This window comes from Chlorocebus sabaeus, chromosome 18, assembly GCF_047675955.1.
Source record: "Chlorocebus sabaeus isolate Y175 chromosome 18, mChlSab1.0.hap1, whole genome shotgun sequence".
NCBI classification, from domain to species: domain Eukaryota; kingdom Metazoa; phylum Chordata; class Mammalia; order Primates; family Cercopithecidae; genus Chlorocebus; species Chlorocebus sabaeus.
In genome coordinates, this window is record NC_132921.1 from 25,140,769 (window position 1) to 25,163,373 (window position 22,605).

Here is a 22,605-nt window from a genome sequence, read left to right on the forward strand (position 1 = left end):
AGATCAAAGTAGCAAAAAGTTAAATGTCTTCATTTTTAAGAACAAGGCAGCATTTGATTTCTGCTAGTATCAGATGTGATCATGGTAACTACAGTTTGCTAAGGTAATGATTTAAGGAAATGTGGTATCATCTAGAAGTCTTTGTGTTTTAATCTATCTTAGTTAGGAAAATGGGCATTTGGGAGCTGACAGCATCTTCATTTTCTTTCAGAGGTACAGACAAAGAAAGTTCGAAAAGTTCCTCCAGGTTTGCCATCTTCAGTAAGTACTGCTTGTTTCTGCTTTGTATATTGCTTATTTTGTTCTGTTTTGTATCGATGGGAAGGAGATAGAAGTAAATGAGTTTCCATGCGCCCAGAGCATCACGTTTATCTAGAAGGTGGATGAGGTAGAAATGACCTGCACATCCAGCCACCTGACCCACATTGGAGTGATTAATTTCTTCTCCTGGAAGACTGGGTGGTTATGTTGATATTCAGCAGGTTAAGCTCTAAAGAGAGCCTTGAAAAGGTGCCTGAAGTTTGAGGAGTTTTACCTGTACAGGGCTTTCAAGAGAATGAGTATTAGTTTCATGTGTTGGTTAAATTCTTTGTCAGTATTATGATGATTTATGGATTTGCATGCGAAAGGAGATTTGTGGAGAGGATTTAGGAAAAATTTACATGGGTTTCAGCCCAGAGTGCAGGAAGAATGTCTCTATTTTCTGGAGAGGTTGCTGAATAAAGGCTGCAAAGGTAGCTGCATCAGTAGCCATTTGTGTCTTTACTACCAGGTGACAACTAGAAGAAGTCAGCTGTAACCAAGAGCATTCTGGGTCTTTTTAATAGCTGGAGCTCTATGCAGAAGTTGCTAATATCCCCCACCCGCCCTCAGGTCCCCAGCACAGCAAAAGCTGGTTGTAATCACAACTTAATACATGATATCATATTTTGAATTCTTACGTTCCTAGATAATTGTATTTAATTTTGTTTAGGACTAGTCCATTTCTGGTAATTTTCTCCTTACGTAAAATGAAAACGTAGTTTCCTCTCTTCTTTCTCTGTTTCTTTATCCTTCCTCCTTTTTTTCATTCTTCCTTCCTGTTATATAAAGTTTTGATTTAATTCTGTAGAGTACTAGTATTCTTTGAAAAGAATGCTAATGAACTTTATTATGTTTTTATACTTTAATATAAAATCATATTTAGATTTCTTAAAGTTTATTACCAATCAATGCTTGCATATTAGTTTCATTTCCTTTTTGATGTATTAGAAGAATAATAGGTTTTGCAAATGTGCTAAGATTAGATTAACCCAAACACCTGTGTATTTGACTTGATTTCAGTTCAGCTCATCCGAACAATTATTAAATGAATGTATCAGAATAAGGTCTTATCAGGAAAAAGAGTAAATTTTGTGTGCTGATTATCATAGAGTTGGTGATGTTGAAGAAGCATCACAAAATTATTCGTAAATATAGAAAAATATTGTGTAAATAAGATTGCCAATGGTGTATAAAGTAGTCACTTTCAACTATCAATACGTGACTTAAAATTGTACTACGTTGTTTATTCTTTGAATTTCTATGTTGTATTGAAATTGACTGATATGCCCAAAGGATTTTATCGCATATTTTAAGCTTGAAGTCAGGGGTGGATTTAATGTTGATGAAACTTTAGCTTTTAATAGGTTTTATGACAACTTCAAATGATATAGTCCTAACAGCTGTTTACATTTTAAACATGCCTGAACTTAATATGGACAATATTAAATGCATTTAGTGGACCTTTGAATGTTCTGAAACAATGGAATAACTATCCTATAAAAGCCATGAAAAACTTAAAGCTATCCTACCCTCTTTATACCTTGTATTAAAATTAACTTGTTTTATCCAGTGCTAAGATTAGGTAGAAATCTAGACAGTTTCTAAGGAGTGCATTGGCGTGGCATCGGATGGCATGTATATGCTTAATCATTGTCAACAGCAATTTTCATAATTCGTTGTAAATTTTTAAGTATTTCCCTATAGCTAACTGGCCCCTTTAGAAAATTTTACTGGTACAGTGTTTTCTTTGCTGTTAAGACAATTTAGGTGTTGCTGCTAGGTTGTGATACGTTCAGAAATATAAAAATATTTTACCTTTCTTTCCCAATAAACAAAACTTGGGAATTAGGAATTTAGTTTTATTCCATATAATTTTTGGTTTTCATTGATCAGTTTAGGATTTACTCTTCTTAGGAGTTTTATCTTGACTAAATGTTTTCATGGTTCTTATGAAACATTCTGATGAATAGTCTTTTTTTCTGAAATATGAGGAAGAAAATACAATTAAAAATGAAATTTTTATCCCTATTTTTTGAGCAAGAAGAACATGTTTAGATAATTTTATAATTTAATCATCCATTTACTCATTACCTAAAAAAACTCAGCTCTATTTTCATGGCAATTTAACTTAGTTTATGTAAGCTTTGTTGTAAATATCAATTGCTTATTACTTACAGCAAGATCCACATGGCTTACCACCACACAAAATATTTATTTTAACTTGATTCCAAAAAAGGTCTGCAGTAGACACGGTCAGACCTTTCCCCCAGCAGATCTGTATTTCTATATTTTTAGACCTCTACCATGCTTTTTTTTTAAAGCTCAAATAAAATTATGACTATTTGATAAGAGATAACTTCTTAAATTTGTTTCAGTATGTATGAGTATTTGTATAACAGATACTAAAAGATTAGAGATAATAAAAGTTTTCCTTTGGAGTGATTATGACTACATAAAGACACTTACATGTTTTCTTTGATACATATTTACCATGACAAATAGTAATAAATCTGTCACAATCTGTTGTGGCAACTCACTTTCCCCCCCATTTTGAAATGGGCCCTCTATTTCCCTTATGATAAAAGGAAGACAACTTAAATGGTGACACTGCATCATCAGGTATTATTTGTGACATGCCTGTGGTGCAGAGACTGGACTTCTGTTCCCATTAGGCTGGCTCTTCCTCCCAGGCTATCAGGAGAGAGAGGGGATTGCCTGGCCCTGTTTTGAAAACACTGCAGCATCTGTGGGAGAGAGAAAACATGGGCCTGGCCCGACATCATGCCATGGATCTGGCAGGATCCACGAATGTGTGTTTGTACTGTGTGCTGCATCTGGAGACCTTACATCACTGTGGAAGGATGACACGATGATGGGATAACAGAAGACCCACCAGGCAGGGTCTACAGGACAAGCACAGTGTGTAGGGAGGAAGACTGTCCCTCTAGTGCACATAGACCAGTACTTGCTAGGGAGATTATTTTTTTTAAAGGAAAGCCTGTGTGAAAGACAGCTATCTAATTGCCCACGAGAGCTCTGCTTATTACTGCAGTACATTTTTATCTTTTCGGTTCATATTTTAGTATGTTGCTCTTTTTAGTCACGTCCCAATTTCTCGTAGCCCTCATTTTTTGCGAAGACCTTAGTAATAAAGTGTTGTCTTTGTCGATGTCAGAATTTATTTTGCATGTCTAAGCTCTTGAATCTACGTGAGAAAATCTTGTTTTGCTAGATTTCTACATTTTGGTTTTCCATTTCAAACCATATTTCATCTTAAACTCAGTATTTTGCAACTTTACTGCTCATTTCAACAAATTTGTTTTATATAGCCTAATAATCATACACATTGAATCATGAATTCGTACAGAGAAAAAAGGACTATAGTAAATTAAAGTTTTGGAAAAAAATGATTCATGATTCTTGAAAGAAATTAACATGAAAGTACTAAAATCTAGAAAGTAGCAAAAAATTTTACATTGTGCTGTTTTAAGATACTTTCATCAAACACACAAACAAAACAAAGGCATTACTTTTGGAAACTTTATTCTGCCCATCAACATGTAAACCTGTAAAACCTCTATCTTAGAATTTGAAGTATTTCAGAATTATATACATTTTATCAGAAACTGTTAACAACTACAAACTTTCTACTTCAAACTTTGGTGGAATTTGTCTCTACTTGTAATCTGATTTGAAACTTTAATGATGGTCTCACCATGACCCCAGTTGGAATCTCTTGAACATCAGATTTTTCTGGAAACAGAATGTTTTATCCTTAGAAATAGTTTATGATCTCTCATCTCTGGTGATCTTTCCTAAAACTGTACTTTTCAGTAAAGTCTTTTTTCTACGTTAAATTACAGAGGGGTTTTGTGTATGTTTTTTGTTTTAAAACTTAGGAAGACCTGGCAAACTTTAAGTGGTCAGAGATGATTTGGGACACATGGATGCTAAGATAAACAATTTCTACTATTATAAAGATTCTAAAATAAGATTTGGACACTTCAAGAATATTTGTGACATAAGTTAATCAATAGGTAGGTTTGAAAAATAAAAACAATGTGTATTAGATACTAGGTTCACCATTTTTCATAAGGAAAGAATTCTTAAATAAAATGAAATATTTAAGTCTGGATTAGAGTTTCCTTTACAGAAGTGACTATTAGGGGTATCAAGAAAAATGAGTAATGCTAATGGCCTTAAATGCCCTACGTATTTTGTGTTATATAAAAACTTTCATATTTGAAGATTTCGAACATGATATTGAATCCATATCTTGAGCTATTTAGGGAAAACCCCCTTTTTCCCAAGTGCTTGAAGAAATCACAAACAATTTAAAAGAGATATTGGTAAATTGTTTTTTCCTTATTAGCGGGCTGGAAATTATGTATGATTTTAAAAATCAGTACTGAACTCAGAAATATATAATTTCCTACATCACTTTTGAAACTGATCATAGGGAAATCAGAACAATGCTTTTTCATGTCAACAAATTTTAACAAGTAATAATACAATTTTCTTTAATATGAAAGTTTTATTGAAATACAATATCCATCACAAGGGAACTAAATATCAGCCATCTGGGCTCTATCCTTTTTAGGAAAGTCTAGAAGTAGCTGATTGTGTGATAAGATGTAAAAAGAGGAAGCTCTTCAAGGTTCATCCCTGCAGATAGATGCTTTGTGACGAAGTATAACTGCAAGTGTTTAAAATATTAAGATAGCTCTTAGTATTCACTTTTAAATGTAGTGTACCCATTTTCTAATTAAAGATATTGGAATATAAGGTTTGGATATTAAAATTGTGCTTATTAATTAATGTTTAGGCAAGAAGGAGGTTAAGAGTGGCACAATTAAGTCATCTCAAGTAGGACAAAACTGTTCACACAATTTACACGGCATGTATAACATGACAATGGGCAACAGTGAAAACTGAGAAAATATTCATGACAAAGAAAGTTTTTTTGTGTGTGTGCAGTTAATGCTGAATTTGCTAATGACTTCTAGTTCAGCATGTGCGTTTTTTGTTTTGTTGTGTTTTTTTTTTTTTTTTTCGTGAAAACCAATCTTCTCTATTGCACATTGAGGTTATGATTTTTATGAATTACTGGTATATGAAAAAATATAGGAGAATCTTTTTATTTGTTTTCCTTGGAGGCTCTTATTCCATTAAAAATTTTTTAGAAAGCACACAAGACGCTTGCAAATACTCAACGTATATGCCATTAGGCATTCTAATATCCCAGAAGTTTGCTCAAGGATTTCTGAATTTCTGTTTGGAATTTTGGAATAATGAGCTCCTTCATCCACTATCCTCCCCTTCTCTGCCTTGAAGCCCAATCCTGTGCCCTTTAAGAAAGAAGGCTTCTGGTGTGCATATTTTAGATAGAAAGAGAGAAGAAACATAAAGGAGAAGACAAGCACGAAAGTTAACTGTGGATGAAAGGTTTGTGTATTTTTGAGCTATTCCTGTTTTATCTTTACAAACTAAAACGTTATATGCCCCAAACACTCAAACGAAACACCACCAGTTCATTCCTTCCACAAGAAAGAGGCCTTCCTGGCCAGCAGTGCCTCATTTTTCTACTCAGTGAGCTCTTCTGAGGAGTGGTGCCTGATGTATCTTCCTACTCCCCAATGAGTTTTTATTTTTAATCAAGTATTCAAAATACTATTTTGCAGCTAAGATTTATCAGGACTTTCGTTACGATGTTAGCAGCTGGAATAATAGTATTTAGTGTAAAACTGGACTTGTTGAGAAAAGAGAAATACATTTCTGGGAACTGCTATTTTGAACTTTATCATTTTCACTGAAGAGTATATTTTGGTGTGAAGTTTTGGACTCGAGAGTGGTTTAAATTACTGAGATATGTAGGAAACCACTGCAGGGCTGCTTTACCCAGAGAGAATTATAACAGGGCTTGCATGTATTTTGAAAATAAAACCTTTTTCTGTAGTATCCAGCTTAACTGTGAATTTATATTTACGAAATAATATAGATAAATGCCTTGATAATTTGAATACCATTTTTTAACTTGTAAAATTTAATTGATTGAAAGTTTTATTTGCTAACATAGCAAAATATTCTCCTTTTTTCCAGATCACTGACAATTTCTGCATTTTCTAGGTTTTATTGGTTTCGAATAATTCTAAAGGTTTTCATTGAAAGTAATGAACCAGGAATTGGAGGGCTAAATAAGATTCTCTTAGAAGATGTGGCAGTTATCCTAAAAGAATAAGGAGTCTCTTCGAGAATTGGCAAAGTTGTATTTTCTTAAATCAAAATCCATACTTGGTCAGGCTGTTGACAGACACCTGCTTTGTCCTGGCTTTTGTTTGATTTTTTACATAAATTGCACTCAATTATTAAACTGAACATAAAATTGCATCTCAAAGCAATAGCACAGGATTTTCAGCCTTGATCAATTTCGACTGTACCAGGATGTGTGTGCGCCCATGTGTATGAATGTGCTTCTTTTAAAGGAATAGGAGCTTTTATAAAATGTGGTGCAAAACTTGTCGTTTTAAATACTTAATTATTTTTTTATCTGAAAACAGCAGCACGTGAGTCCTTCTTTTTTAAGCTGCAGCTGCTGCATAGGTGTAAGGCTATTTGAGGAGTCTGATGCTTTACTTGAACATATACTCCCTCTTCAGAGAAGTTAAGGTAGTGCAGAAGTTTCTGCATTTTGTAAAATTTCAGGGTTGAAAATAAAGGTGCTTTATGATTTGGTGAGATGGATAGATTTCACTTCTGAAAGAATGCTCAAGTTATATTTTGGAAGGAACATTTTAAGAATTCTACTTATGTGATTTAGTGACACCCACTGTTGTCTGACTTTGTCATCTGAGGAATTAATCATAAATAAGCCACTAGGGATGAAACTTGATATATAAGTGCTTACTTCCAGAGTAATAAGAAGAGGAACTGTGTGTGTGTTAAATTTCACTAAATTTATTTTGATTATTCCGTAGAGCAGGAAATAGGAACATTGCGTAGTGAAGCTCTCTTCATAGCAAACTGTAAAGAAAATTTCTCAGTGTATTGCCATATGTTAGCAGTGATTAAAGGGCATTTCCTTTGTGAAACATGGAGCCATATTAGAAAGACTTATATTTTCTCATAAAAATGACTTTTGCAAGTACATTTAATCATGAAAACTGGTATCATTCCTCACACACACACACAAAAAGTCACTGTTACCACTTGCTGTTACCATTAGGGATTTTAGGAAAATGCTACTTTGGAACAATTATTTTGATGACATCTGAGAAAGAGTACCTAACTGTCTACAGGAGCCTCCTCCCTCCACAGCCCATATCATTCTAAATATGCCTCCTGAATTCTGCTTATAATAATATTGTAATGGCTTTCATTCTACCGATTGGCACAGTATATCATTATATCATTAGCTGCTGTGAGAAAGCAGTTTCAAGTAGGTGGCAGATTCTTAGCATTAATGTTTTCCAGTAACCCTGTTTGGAGAATTGGGTTGTTTCACAGGTGCTCAGGTATATTCATATGGTACAATAATATTTTCTGGCTTGCTTTCTATGAAACGAACTTGAAGTACAAAATAATTCAATAATAAGTGGAGTATAAAAACTGGGGCTCTAGCTTAAGAAAGTTTAATAACTCAAGACATTAAAGGATGAGAAAAACAATTGTCTAAGGAGGCAGCAGTGTTTAGGTCATTTTGTATTACTGCTAAAGCTGAGATTTATTAGGAGAATGTTTATGGCCTGATGATTTAGACTTGTTGAGTTAGTTTAAATTTTTTAACCATTTGGTCAAGTAGAAAAGCACTTTTCTGTATCTATTGTACCATTTGAAAGTATTGTTGTATAAAATAAATTCGAAATTCTGCCATTTAATACTCAGGCATATGATTCAGGAGTGAAATTGCATTGCAAGAACTTTGGGTTCCCTCATATAGTGTGTTAATATGAATTTTATTTTTAGAGATATATAAGACATTGGCACATATAATCTGTGGCTTAATTGATAACGGCAAAGAAAACGGAATTAAACATGTTTATTATGAACAGATATAGTTGGGATTACAAAATTCAAACTGCAGTCAGTAATTATTTTACAAATAAATGCTCTTTCATTTTCCCTTTAGTAAATATATCAGTAACTTCACCCGGTGTTGATATAAATGAAACCTGACAGTAACAAGCTGGGAGTGCCCAGGTAGAAGGGAAAAAAAGCAGGTTCATTAATTCATTCATTCCTTTCTCCATTTATACTTATTCAAAGCGTATTTTTCATTGCAGCTAAAAACTAGACACACCGTGTAACGTGGAACATGTCTTTTTCTTCTGTGTATTCTTATTTAAATCGTGGAGCTTTACAACTAAGATTCTTCACGTTTAATGAAATTTGCAGTCTTGTGTCACTTGCATCACAATTTGTAGGAATAACCTTAGCATTTTAAAGAGTGTACCGTGTAGCCTTTTAAGAAAATCATGCATTTGAAAAATAAAATAACCCACACAGTATAACACATGGACTTTTGTCCCTTAAGCTGATTGCCCTTACTCACTTGCTTGTCACCAACTTGAAGTGGGTGAGGGACATGTTTTAGATACATCTTGTTTGTCCTATAGAAGCCAGACTCACTGCTTTACTTTTGTGTATTACCCTGAAGTATGTTTCCAGTGAATGATTATAGTAGTAAAAGTGGTGTAGTAGGTTAGAAAAAGCACTGCACTAGACACAAAAAGACCTTTCTAATTTAATGTCTGACAGCTTCTACTTACTCAGTGGCCTTGGTTAGCTCACAAACCTGTTTCTCTGTCTACAAAACAGGTATAAATAGTGTCTGCATTTATTATGATGGTGTCAATATACTAATAATATACCTTTATCAAAGTACTTATTCCATGCCAGAGTAGTTACTCCATGTACTTACTCCATGTTCTGAGTGGTATACTATTAAATCATTTGCATCTATTAAGTCATTTATTCCTATAAAAATCCTATGAGATGGGTACTACTGTTTATTCAAGAGACTTAAAAATGAGACCCAGAGAGGTGAAGAAACATGTCTGCGGTCACACATAGTAAGTGGCAGAGCTGGGAGTGAGACCTAGGCAGTCTGTCTCTAAAGTTTCAGTGTTCTTAACCATAATGCTGTCTATGCTGCCTATAGCGTTTCACACACTCTGTAGACCAAAAAGCTCTCTTCAGCAAGGTCGTCGTTAACTTAGCAAGTATTTGACTATCTACAATACATTAATATTAAGAAGTTTCATTTCACTGTAGAATAATCATCAGTATCTCTATATAGTTATATCCTATAACTTCTGCCCAAGCAAATCAGTATGCCAGGCAGTCCGGGATAGCATTTGTGTAAACAAAGACAGTATAATGTAGTGGTTAGAGTATGAAATCTGATCAACTGGGTTTTTAGGGGGCTGTGTCACTTCCTAGCTACACAGTTATTTGTAAAATAAGTAGTCATTGGGGTTTTAATGCATTTATGTAATATCCTTGAATATTACATTCTATTGTTACACATAATAAAAAGCACTGTTATGCTGTTACCAGTAACAAGGTAACTACCTTTCTTTTGGCATTTGAGAAACAAATCTAACATGGCAGCCTACTTAGGAGTAGTTAGCAGTAGAATAGAAACTAAGACCAGGGTTTCAACTATGTGCAAAATAATTATAATTTTACGTAACAGAAGTCACTTGCTTTTTCTGAAATTATGTAATATTGCTTTTTTTTTTTTTTTTTTTTTTTTTTTTTTTTTTTTTTTTTTTGCCATGGGGTCTTGCTCTGTCACCCAGGCTGGAAGTGGTGCATAGTTCACTGCAGCCTCAAACTCCCAGGCTCAAGCAGTCCTCCCACCTCAGGCTCCTGAGTAGCTGGTACACAGGTTCACACCACCACACCGGCTAATCTTTTTTTTTTTTTTTTTTTTTTTTGGTAGAGACAGGGTCTCCCTGTGTTGCATAGGCTCTGCAAACCCATCTCTATCAAACCAAGACACGTAGTCAGCCCTTTTAATCATTAGACATAGTGCTCTGCAAAGTTTATGTTGGAAATATTTTCTCTATCTTTTCTCTTTTGAACTGGTGCATCAGCTACGATGCCTGGAGCTGCTTATAATGTGGTTCCCTTGGCCAATAATTTGTTTATGCCTAAATCAGCCTTGCCTCTAAGTGATAACGAGATACATGCTTTCTTTTGTTTTGTGTCAGTGGTATTCTATAATAGGCCGGGAACGGGTCTGCCTGAGTGATGCACAGCCTCTTGGTGGGGCTGGCTATAGTTTCCCCCACAAAACTGAAGGTTAGGCCTAAGGTATTAACTTTGCCTGGCAAGATGAAGACGTGTGGACTAGGAAGACCTGAATGGCAGTCTATTTATCTCATAAAGGAAACAGAGTTCAGTTTGTTTAGGACTGCTTAGGTAGATTTCTAACATTAAGCAGGAATATTTGTACAGATGTTTTAAGGTAAAGCCAAAGAATGGCTGGATTCTAGCCTTTGACACATTATAATGTATCTTTTCTCAGTGCCCCTGTTGAATTCACGAAAGAAAAGGTATTTTTGATCATCGGCTATGAGAAACTTAAAACATTTTTTTTTTTTTTTAAAATAAAGGCTGATTTAGTTAACTCTTCTTGCATTTAAAGAAAAAAACATCTGCTGAAAGTAGGGAGGGGAGGTGTGAGCGGAAGCATGGTCTCCACATTCCACAATGAATGTCTTTTCCCAGCCAATTTTAATTTGCAGAAAAACCAGGCATCGAGTTAGATTCCTCGGGAAAGGTCCGTGTTGGCTGGTGAGCCCTGAGCTTCTTCCGGGTACCCCACCACCCCCACCCCGAACAGGGACTGATGCTTCAGTTCACAGATAGTCTTTCTCTGGAAAGCAGATAGATCCGATTTAGCCACCCCTCATTTGTAGTCATTGCCACCTTGTGGATTACAAAGGATATTGGTTTTCATCAAACTTCCATTTCGATTTGGCTTTTTATGGCAAGTACACGTTGGCAGTGGATTGCCGTGTTCCTCACCAAAAGGATCCTGGTTTGTTCAGCAACACCTCACTTCTCCACTCACAGTTCATTTATGATTCTGATGAGAGTGTTTTTTCAGGAAACACACATTTCACTTTTTGACCTAGGAGCATCTGTTAGAATTTTTTTTTAATACTACTTTGGCATTCTGAAAGTGTTAATGTCTTTCATATCTGTTTAATGCTATTTAGGGATATTTATGATCACCTCTTGGTTACTCAGGGTAAAGTGTGTCGCAATTTTTTTTAAACAGACAGGAAAGCATTCACATGAGGAAACAGATTGCTTTAAACATGTGCTTCCTGTGACAGTAAAAAGAACAAATTAGATTTAACACTGTGTAATGAATGCATAAATGTGTACATTTAAGCTTTTAAAAGCTTTATGTTCAGTTCTGGTCACAACAAAAATTGAGTCACCTGTAAAAATTAAAGATGCCTGGGGTACTCTCAGACTTTTGAAATGCCCAGCAGTTGCAGTCCTCGCCTGACGATGCCTCGTTGGAATTATAAAAAGCATGATCTATTAGTGCTGGAGAGAACTAGAACATTACAAGGCACATTCAGAGGTTAAACCAGGTTAGAGTCAGATTCCATACATTTAGCAAATAAATCAGAATTTGTTTTGGGGAGGAGAATACTTCACTCTCATCTTCCTCCCTAAGAATCAATGAAAAAATCAATTTTCGGGAACCCCATATATTCCCCTGTCTTTCATGAAAGTAAAAGAAGGAAACCTGATGTTTACTTAACTAGCATTTACTACAATTTAATTATATAAGAAAATGACTCTCTTTCTTATGTAATTCAGTTTGTGCTCTGTATGCTGGCAGGGAGTGAATAGAATCTGAGTTAATATTTCCAGTTAGACTCGAGTGTGGAATTGGAGGGCCTGAATCCTCTCCCCGGAAGAAGAGGCACTCATGGCCATTTCTGTCTGAGCCTGAGGATAGTGCCTCTCCGTCCTCTGTGCTTTCAAAGCTGAGGATTTGTGGCACACTTGCCATCTCTCTGGCCAAGGAGGGCCAGGACAGAGTCCCTCGGGGGAGGGCACGTAGTTTGAGGACATCTGACTCTCTTATATCACATACTGAGGTACTAATATCAAAACAGACTGCTTGTCGTCGCACGGTGGGGCAGTGCTTTTTTTGGCTGCCGTGGTCGAAATGAAATGGGCAAGCTGTAGTCCGCTTGGCATCAGAATGGGCTAAGGGAAGCAGGGAAATCAGAGTCAGACTGTGAATGCAAGTCACAGCCAATGGTTAACTTCCTTTTTGTGTGTCACTTGGCAGCAGCGAGACCGATGGTGATTTTTTTTTTTTTAACATGGGTGAGAGTTCAGTGCCCTAGGAAGAGCCGTAGACGCTGTTATTGTCCTTCCTCATACAGTTGACTTGTGTTGATTTCTTGAGGCCAGTACAGCTGTTCCAAGAGCCAGCTCCAGGAGCTTTGTGCATATGTACATGGCCATCGGACATTGGATGAAAAAGGTAATCAGATGAGAGGTGATCCATACAGAATCTCACTGCTGATCACTAGGCAGTCACACAGGAATCAGGTTCTTGCATAAGGCAATAATACCAAAGAATAATATATAGTGCACTTGAATGGATACTCCCTTGTATACAGACACCCAAAGATATTTTTAAATTATCACCACTCTACACCCCTCATCTCACATAAAAGATTCAAATCAATTTTGGACTGTCTGGAAAATGTAGGACTAAAATAGCCAGATTGAATTCAGATAAAATTACCTTCTGCTTTTTTGGGAGGTTGTTGCTTTTTGGTTAGCCACATTATTTTCTTTGAAGATTCATTTGGAAGAGAGTTTGGTAGAATTTCTAGCCTCTCTCAAGATTTTCCTACCATTTCTCTGTTTGCAAAGAGCTGTTCCCCAAAGGCGAAAAGAGCGAGTTGCCATCTTGAGCGAATTGTATGTTTAGTGAACACCAAATGGTCTCAGAGTTACCCTAAATTTTCATTATATCTGGTTGCTTTCAAATACTATTTATTCCCCTCAAAACTCCTAACCATTTATGTAAGATATCAGTAAGATGACCAACTTCTGACAGCCCAAAAGCAGGGAAGGAAGCTTAGAAATAGAATACCATTTGTCTGGTAATTAGAGTGTATCTCCTAAGAGTTCGAGAGAATTCTGATTAACCTTTCTGTTCCCACATTCTCACATAAAATTAGCACACCTTTTAAATTATTATCTAGTATTTAAACACATATTTTTGAGTCTTCTTAATGCAACAGGTTCTGGAGACACTAAAAGTGTGTTATAGTTTTCTTAAAAACTTCATTTTTCTTACATTTTAAATGTTCTGTTTGTGCAAAATTTCGAGAATCACCATAAGGGCTTCTTTGCATTTTTAATTTAGTAACTAACATATGAATAAATTTGCATATTAATTAGTTGCAGATTAAATCATGCATACATAATTGCCTCCTTACTGTGTTTAATGTTTGTCAAAATCTCCAGCCTGGTTTGATGGATGTCGTATGAAAGATTACAATTTGATGTACCCTTGGAAGTATTTACACCAATAATGCAAGATTCTTAATAGCAGAATTTTCCAGTTATATACAGTTACTAATAAACATGTAAGGTAGGTACATGTCCCTTTGACTAAAATTTTTTTCTTTGCACCAAATCATTTACTATTCATAATCATTAATGCATCTCCTAATTATACAGCATATGTCTGTTAACCCTTTCATTGCTGGCCTTCAAATGGTAGCTTTCTTTTTCTTGCCCCCTAAAGAAAGCAAAATTGTTTGATAATATTCCGAAATTATTCGATTGCCTTTTATTTATTTCTCTTCTAGTATATGGACACACCTCATTTGCCATTTATTTTAACATACAACAGATAATTATATGATCATTTTGTATTTTCTAGTTAAAGATCATAAAATGACCCATGTGCACATGCTTTGTAGCTGATGGGCTTTTGCCTTTCTTTTGCCAATGCTGAAGAAAATTGAAATATTTCAGATACTTCATATAAGTAGTTAAAAAAAAGTGTATACACAAACATATACTCTATTTAGGAGGGTAATTGTAGGATAGGTAAAAGTATTTAAATTGTATTTAATTTCATTTTGAATATTGAAGTGCATTTAATGTATCGTGATCAAACATAGGATGGAAATGTGATTTTTTTATTAGAACTGAGATCTCTGAAGTTGAAACTGACAAGAGAATAGATGCTCTTGATTTGATATAATTTTAAAATGCCAATATGTTTTCTTAAATTTCTTCGGGGATTTAATATTTTAAGTTTTATCTTACTCATGTAAAAAGTAGACCAATTGGCTTTTTTTTTTCCTTTTTACTATTTTGATGTCTAAGCTGCTTATCACACTGTATTACCCTGCATTAATGAGTATTCCTACTGTGCAAAATTCTATCAAAAATGATGGTGTGAATGTCATTTTTAATTGGAAGTTTATACAGTCAAATTTATAGTACACAACAAAAAATATGTATGTAGTTCTGCTCCAAGCCTTTTTTTAGGCTTTTGATCTTTTTAGTTTAAGTATACATTTTTATTAATCTAAGTGTCATTTGAAAGTCTACACAAATGTGACTACATTTTTTTATTAATACCATTGTTGGGAAGAGAGGGAAACTAAGGCATAGAGTAATTATAATGTCTGTAAACTGTAAGAAGAACAAATACAGGAATGACCAAGAATAGATTTTCAGGGGTCTTTTTTAGACATGAAAACTTGCTGACCAGTTCTGTATGTTTCACAGAAGTCACAATGTATGATTTCTGTCTTCTTTATTTTTGAATGCCTGCATTGATATGCCTAGTAAAAAGACAAAGGTTAAAATGAGTTGAAAGCATAAACAGCTGATTTCCCCTCTTTGATTCTTTCATAGGAGAAATAATATTTCCTGGTCACCTACCTCAGGAGCATTTATTTTCTTATCACAGGGCACAATGAACTATTTATTGATTTAGCAAAACATTCTTTTACAACACGCACTATTACATTAAATTATTTAGCAATGTGAAAAATGAAATGAAAGCTGCAAAACTTATAAAAGGAAGCAAACAGTCAGACCCGAAACATATTTATCTACAACCATTGTGCCTAGGTAATTCAGGGCATATGGTATGTAAATGATATCTGGAGATCCTTGCCAAATCTACACACGACGGGATAAATTAAGGACAGGTTTCCCTGGGTGTGAGTCCCATGACTGTGGCCGGCACACTTTCTGCTTGAATGTGTGTGTTCTGTTCTTGTCTTTCAGCAAGAGCGTCACAGAGCATTCAGTGGCCAAATCTGGTCCTCAACTGACTTCTAAGACATTATTTGCAATTCTCAGGAATTGATTTCATGATTAAATTTAAAACGCAGTACCAATTTGCCAACTTTCCGTTTGCTCTCACAGTTGAAAAGTAAGATCTGAATAATTTGTCAGGATATGTTTGGATATTAAGCCATTTAAATGGGTATCTTTGACAGTGGAAACTGAGTGCCTCTGAGCTGCTTAGTTACTGAAGAAAGGTGTTACTGAGTAGCGACTTTTCTGTAAGCAAAGATTAAGATGTTTCCTAGAACAGACTATGAATTATTTTGAATGATTGATAATTTTGGTTCCAGGTTGGCCCAGTAATAATTTATTAATTCAACTTGACAACCCAAATTACTGGTATCACTTATTTTATTTTCAAATTATTATTTTGAAGCATATACTCTCATTTTTAGAAAGGTGAAGGCACTGACTTCTATTTAGAATTAATTTTGAGTAGGTAAGAGGTTATGCTGGTTTTTTTTTTTTTTTTTTTTGAAAGGAATGTCTTTTCTGAGCTGGGGGTTCTTAGCTCAGTTTTTAATGCTTTAAATTAAGGTTCATTTTTATCTTGGAATCAAGCAATTGGAGATTTTGATTAGAAACTATGGCAGAATTTTTTCTCCTATAATTTATTGGACTATACCTAAAGAGTGCAGTTACTGTGAACACTTAATAAATACAAGACTTATATGTTATTTATAAAAGTTATTTCAGGGTATTTTAAGAAATGTAGAGTATGGCTTAGCATGTTTTATGTTTTTACTATTAAGAATAATACTTTTACTAAATAAAACTGCATTTCTTTTATAAGAAGATAATGCTCTTAATATTATGGTTGTATTTGAATTAGCAGTTTAGTCCCTGTCCCTACATTCCATTTAATTTATGGAATGCAAATAACATACTAGTTACTGCATAGAAAATGAAATTAGGCTGAGTCCTTGTTCCTTGCTGTGTAAATTGGGTAAAAATCAGAGAAAAAAATATACCCTTGAGATCAATATAAATCAATACTACTTGACACAGATCCAGCTAAAAATTCATGAAAGGGGTCGTAGTTCTGGAGGAGTTTATATAATTATCATGTAGCCCACAGTTTGTGAACTCAGGGCAAAGTTCTTAGCTGGTTGTTCTGGGACCATCCCTTGGTTCACTGAAACTACTTTGCACAGCTGTGCTTCAAACTCAACAACAGAAAGCAAAAACAATATTCACTATAAAATAAATGTCGGCTTGCCTTTCAACTTCACTGTGAACTTGCAGCCCTGAAAACAACAAATGGGGTAATCGCAATTGAGATTACAGAATCCAGATTAGATGTAATACACAATAGGGTGGTATGGACCAATTTTATTTACATGGGGCAAGTGGAAGTGCTGTGAATGCCAACATGTTAAGCATCATAGCCACTTATTAAGATGTTAGCTTTAAATGTCAGTCATTGGACCCCATTTGAAATGAAGCACCTGCATTTTGTTCAAAGAAGTTAAGGTATATTGGGGAATGCAGAGGTGAGTTGAGGGGTTATTTGTTTTTCTGTTTTTTGTTTTGTTTTGTTCTGGTGGGAGAAAATGCCATAGACAATAGAGATAAAATATCTCAAGTATTAAAAGTCTATTTTTATGCACTGTATGATTCAAAATGACTGAGCAGTCTTGAAATTTTATAGAAAGAAAAGAATATAAGGAGAATAAGAAATGATATTTGCATCTTTACAGACAACTCTGTATAGCACATTTAAGATTCTGGCAATTTCCTTCCAAGTATCTGAAAATTAGGAATTATGAAGGAAACCCAGACAAATACTTAACTATAGCATTGCTACCAGGTGTCTCTTTGATATCAGTGAGTTAGGAAACTTTAAAAAAAGGTTAAAACACCCAGAATGATAACTTATTTTAGTATATGCTTTCAGACGGAATATTTCTTTGTTAAGAATGTTGAAAGGTTTTATTTAATTGTTCATACATATTTAGTAAATTTTTGGTAGACTTGGCCTATTAGGCTTGTTTCATAAAAGATATGGGCTACTGCGTATTTAGATCTTAAGTTTATTTCAAATTGGCCTTTATAAAACTTTAGTGCCTTTCTCTTAGAATTCTAGTCAACAAAATTCTATTCATCAAATATATACATCACAGAAGTAACTGGTGATACAGAGTGTAATTCCTCCCATATTGTCACATGGAGTCTCTATCTCCTCAAAGGGAAAGAAACCCTGACGTCAGTCAGAAGTTGTAGGTGTACTCACTTGGCACTGAGTCAGCTTAAAGTTCAAGTATGAGGTTGAAAAATTCACAAATATTTATAGCACACCTACTAAGTGCCAGGCCTCCTGGAAGGTGGACAGCAATGGCCAATGTTTCTGCCATTGGGAAGATTTGCACCAAAGTGTGTACGGCCACAAGTAGTTGTACAAATCAGAGTTCATTTTGTAATGCTTTATAAGGGTCTGGTATCACTGGTTTTCCTTGCAGACTAATAAATACAGAGCTTATATGACTCTTAAAAATACAGTGATAGCAAGTACATCCTAAATTATGTAATCATGTAGTCCATGGTAACAGTGTAATGTATGATATAAAGATGGAATCAGCCACCTGGCTTACTGTAATTGTTGTTGAGGTCCTTTGTTATGAACATATATTTCTGTTAACAATGCAACAAAATAATTTTTTTAAGTTGTTTTTTTTTTTTTCTGTAGTGCCTCAAATCTACATAAATGGAATGTGTTGGAAAGGACAACAAATAAAAAGTTAAATATGTGGAAATGACATGGAAAGCACCTGTTTCTTCCCTTTGTTTTCTTCCACGTCATTAGGAAATAATATTTGCCCATAGAATATGGTGTCCCTCTAAGAAAATATTTATAATTGAATGTTCAAAGTAGAATATAGATTAAATAAGTAAAGGAGACTTGCCAAAAAAAATTAAAGAACACGTGAAACAAACGAAAGTCTGCACACATATAATAAGTGGCATGACAATATTACCTCTCAAAAGTGACAATAGATGTGTCCATCTTTATGCCTTTAGCATGTTGTTGGCATTATTAGTTATCATATTGAGAGAGTAGCCACACTATACAAGAGAAAGGAAGGTAAATTAGATCCCTCACGCCCCCTTCTTCTGTGAATTTTATGTTTTTGAATACACTCTCTGCCAGGATAGCAAATAAAATTTGGTTCACCCCGATCTTCAGCAGATTATAATCTAGGTAAAGTACAGACCAGGCTCATGAAATCAAAAATAATATTTAGAACATTTGGAAACTAGGGGAACAGCTCCTCATAATTATGTGCACGTTTTATCAGTGTAAAGTAGATATAACTCTATTGAAAATTGTTGTCTAGTAATATGCTCATTTTCTCATTTCATGAAGACTTATTTTCAAATGGAAGTTACAGCTGGCTATCATGTGTTTTTCTGACAAACTCTTTTCTCTGTGGACATGATGATTTCTGTTGTTGTGGAAAGGAAGGAAATAAATCTCTTTTCGTTCCTCATTCACTCGATGAGCAAAATGTGATTGGGCTCCTATTGTGTGCAGATTGTATTGTTGGAGCACAGGGCAAAGAAAGCTAAATTATCATCTTTGTTTAGGAATTTAAGATATTTGGGAGCAGCAAGGTAGATGACATGTTTATTTAACAAGACACTGAACTTTGCTGGAGAATCTTATATTCTAGAATATAGTCCTTATCTGGAAGCGACTACAGAACGTGATTCTGGGTGACAGAGAGCTGCAGATCTGGCATGATTAAGACAGTGGCCACAGATACTCCACTGAGCTTCTGTCTAGCAGCTTCTGTCTGTCTCTTCCCTGAAAATCACAGGGACTGTGTGGAGCTTTTGCTTGGTCAACTAGAGAAACAACTTTTGATTGTTTTTACGTTTTTCAGAGATTGATTTGCCAGAGATACTACATTATGATAAAAACATAAACACAGAATTTAGGGATTGGAACAAAGTTTATAAGATCACAATTTAACACAGTTATTTGAAAATTATTGGTTTATAAAGAAACAGATTTATACAAAGCTAGAGCTTACTCAGGTTTAAAGAGCTACTTAGAAATGAAGCCGAAACTTAAACCAACATCTTGATTTCTGGCCTCCACATTATACTGCTTATCTGGTGAGCTCAAGAGGAGAGGTGGGATTGGTTCTTATCCCCACATGCTATATTGGAAAACCAGAAACTTTAGCTCTATTGTAAGTCTTTAAAGAAAGATAGTTTAATGTTTAAAACTTTCTCATGTTTAATAATTGTCATAAAATGTATAATCATTTGTTTAATAATTGTACTACTAATAATGACTCAATCCAGAAATATTTAACTCATAGAAAATGTGATGGACGGCCGGGCATGGTTGCTCACGCCTGTAATTCTAGCACTTTGGGAGGCCGAGGCGGGTGGATCGTGAGATCAGGAGTTCAAGACCATCCTGGCCAACATGTGAATACAAAATACAAAAATTAGCCAGGTGTGATGGCACATGCCAGTAATCCCAGCTACTCAGGAGGCTGAGGCAAGAGAATTGCTTGAACCCAGGAGATGGAGGTTGCAGTGAGCCAAGATCATACCACTGCACTGCAGCCTGGTGACAGAGCAAGACTTAGTCTCAAGAAAAAAAAAAAAGAGAAAAAAAAAAAAAAGAAAATGTAATGGACACAATACATTTAGATTTTTAATAAAGTATACATATGTTTATTGCAGAACATATGAGCAGTTGATTAAAGATATCCAACAGGTCAGGCGCGGTGCACTGCTCATGCCGATAATCCCAGCACTTTGGGAGGCCGAGGTGGGCAGATCACGAGGTCAAGAGATCGAGACCATCCTGGCCAGCATAGCGAAACCCCATCTCTACTATACAAAAATTAGCTGGGCATGGTGGCACACACCTGTAGTCCCAGTTACTCGGGAGGCTGAGGCAGGAGAATTGCTTGAACCCAGGAGGCAGAGGTTGCAGTGAGCCAAGATTGTACCACTGCACTCCAGTTTGGCAACAGAGTAAGACTCCATCTCAAAAAAAAAAAAAAAAAAAAAAAAAAAAAAATTCAACATTGCTGGCAAGTTTGAAGGTCACAGCCCATATACAAAATGGGTATATCTTGAGGAACTCTTGTCTTTATCATATGTTCTGTACCGTTTCCTTACACGCAACACAGTTACTATATGATGGCACTAAGTAGGTAGAGGTCCAGACCCCATAAAGAACGTGGCATTCAGTTCCTCAACAGATGTTAGAGAACACGCCCCACTCAGCAGTAAAGGATATCTTCAACAGGAGGGAAAGGTGAGAGTTGTCCTGTTTGTCATTTTGACTAATATTTAGAAATGCTGAAGTTGTTTTTTGATCAGAATGCGTTTGATAGTCACGCCTGAAGAGGTCAAAGTGCTGATATTGTTGAAAACAAATACCCCTGTCCAACAAATAGAGACAATTTTCATGTCTTTGGTTGGTAAGCACCATAATTTGGCCTTTGGCACTGCTGTCAGTAAAGCTAGTTGATGACTTTTATGTCAATTTTTGGCCCAACCATAAATGAAGGAAATAAGACCAATACTGCCACATTACTTTTTCACACTCATTACCCATACCTGATTCAGCTTTGTTAATGTTGAAAGCCAAAATTTATCAGTATCATTTTTTCCCAAATCATTCTTATTTTAGTACTGTTTATGCTCAATAAAAGCTTGTGAATTTCTTTCACTGTATTTAATTAAAACCCAGAGTTTTTAAAAATTGCATGTTATCTCTTTAAAACAATTTATTTTAGATTACTCGTGGGATTTACTCTAAGCGCTTGTTTTTTAATAGAAGATGATGCAAAACTTGTCTCACCTGTTCCTTCCTGGTCTTGTCTGTGTTTATGTGTGGGGTAGGTAAATGCTTTTGATTAACAGAATGACGAGAGTGCTTATTTTGAAAACTCAGTAGTTAAAATTTAAGTTTATTTTGAGTTAAAGAACACCACATTTAGATTAGGAATGGACCATTGACCTGCTTAAGCTATAGGCTATCGATTGGCCTTGAGGGAACTGCTAAACATGAACTTGAAAAGGCACTTCAATGGTGGATGTACGTTGGATGCTTTCACTGTATGGTCATTCACTTGCATCTTTAAAATTTATGTTTCGTTTTTCCTTTACACCTACTCTTTTCATTCCGTTTGTCAGAGATGGCCATTAAAGTATTTGACAATTGTTTGTTCTGTGCCTAGCAAGTTGTTCTATTGCTCCATCATGTCAAACAACAAAGGTGATCAACAGTTAGAAACCTCAGGAAATTGCTAGAATCTTCACCCCCAAAGAGGGTTAATAAACCCTAGATAATTAGTTCGTTTAGAGTGAAAATCATTTTCATTATGATATCACATTTCCACTCTGATTACCGAGCAATGCATTGGGAAGCCTGATATTTATTCACAAATTTTTTAAAATTGAGAACATCCTGTGCTGAGATTCCAGCCAGCTTCATCAATCCATTTTTTGTTAAAAGTTTCTCAACTATCATCCTTCATCCAGACAAATAAACATAACTAGGATTTCCCCTCTAACTTTTTGGGAATTCCTTTACACGTGTACCAATTTGACGGAAAAAAAACAATTGTCCTCGAATTTCATTTGACTCAGGTGATTGTGGTAAGCTCGCTAACTGACTTCATCTAGGAAGTGCAGCAATCTGAGTCAACTTCCTCCATCACTGTTTTTACATTGTCCAGTGTGATGCTTCCTCATTGTACCAAAATAGAAATGGTTTGTTTTTGTATCAAACTTGGAGACTGGCTATGGATTACACTGGGTTAGTGTAAGGGTTTTTTTTTTTTTTTTTTTTTTTTAAAGAACATTCCACTTATCCCAAGGGAAAGAGATTGACGGCCTGGGGAAAAATAAGAGGCATAGTGAAGTCTTTTCTCCTTAAATAAAAATCACATC

General features: G+C 35.2%; 1 protein-coding gene across 13 annotated transcripts in view; it reads left to right on the plus strand.

The window, feature by feature from the left end:
• Positions 1-22,605, plus strand: part of TCF4 (transcription factor 4) — a 366,252-nt gene that overhangs the window by 238,555 nt on the left and 105,092 nt on the right. For all 13 annotated transcript variants that reach the window (XM_008014004.3, XM_073006280.1, XM_008014010.3 and 10 more), the window contains one exon: positions 212-261. In XM_008014004.3, coding sequence (XP_008012195.3) covers positions 212-261 — 50 coding nt within the window. The remainder of the gene's footprint in view (positions 1-211; positions 262-22,605) is intronic.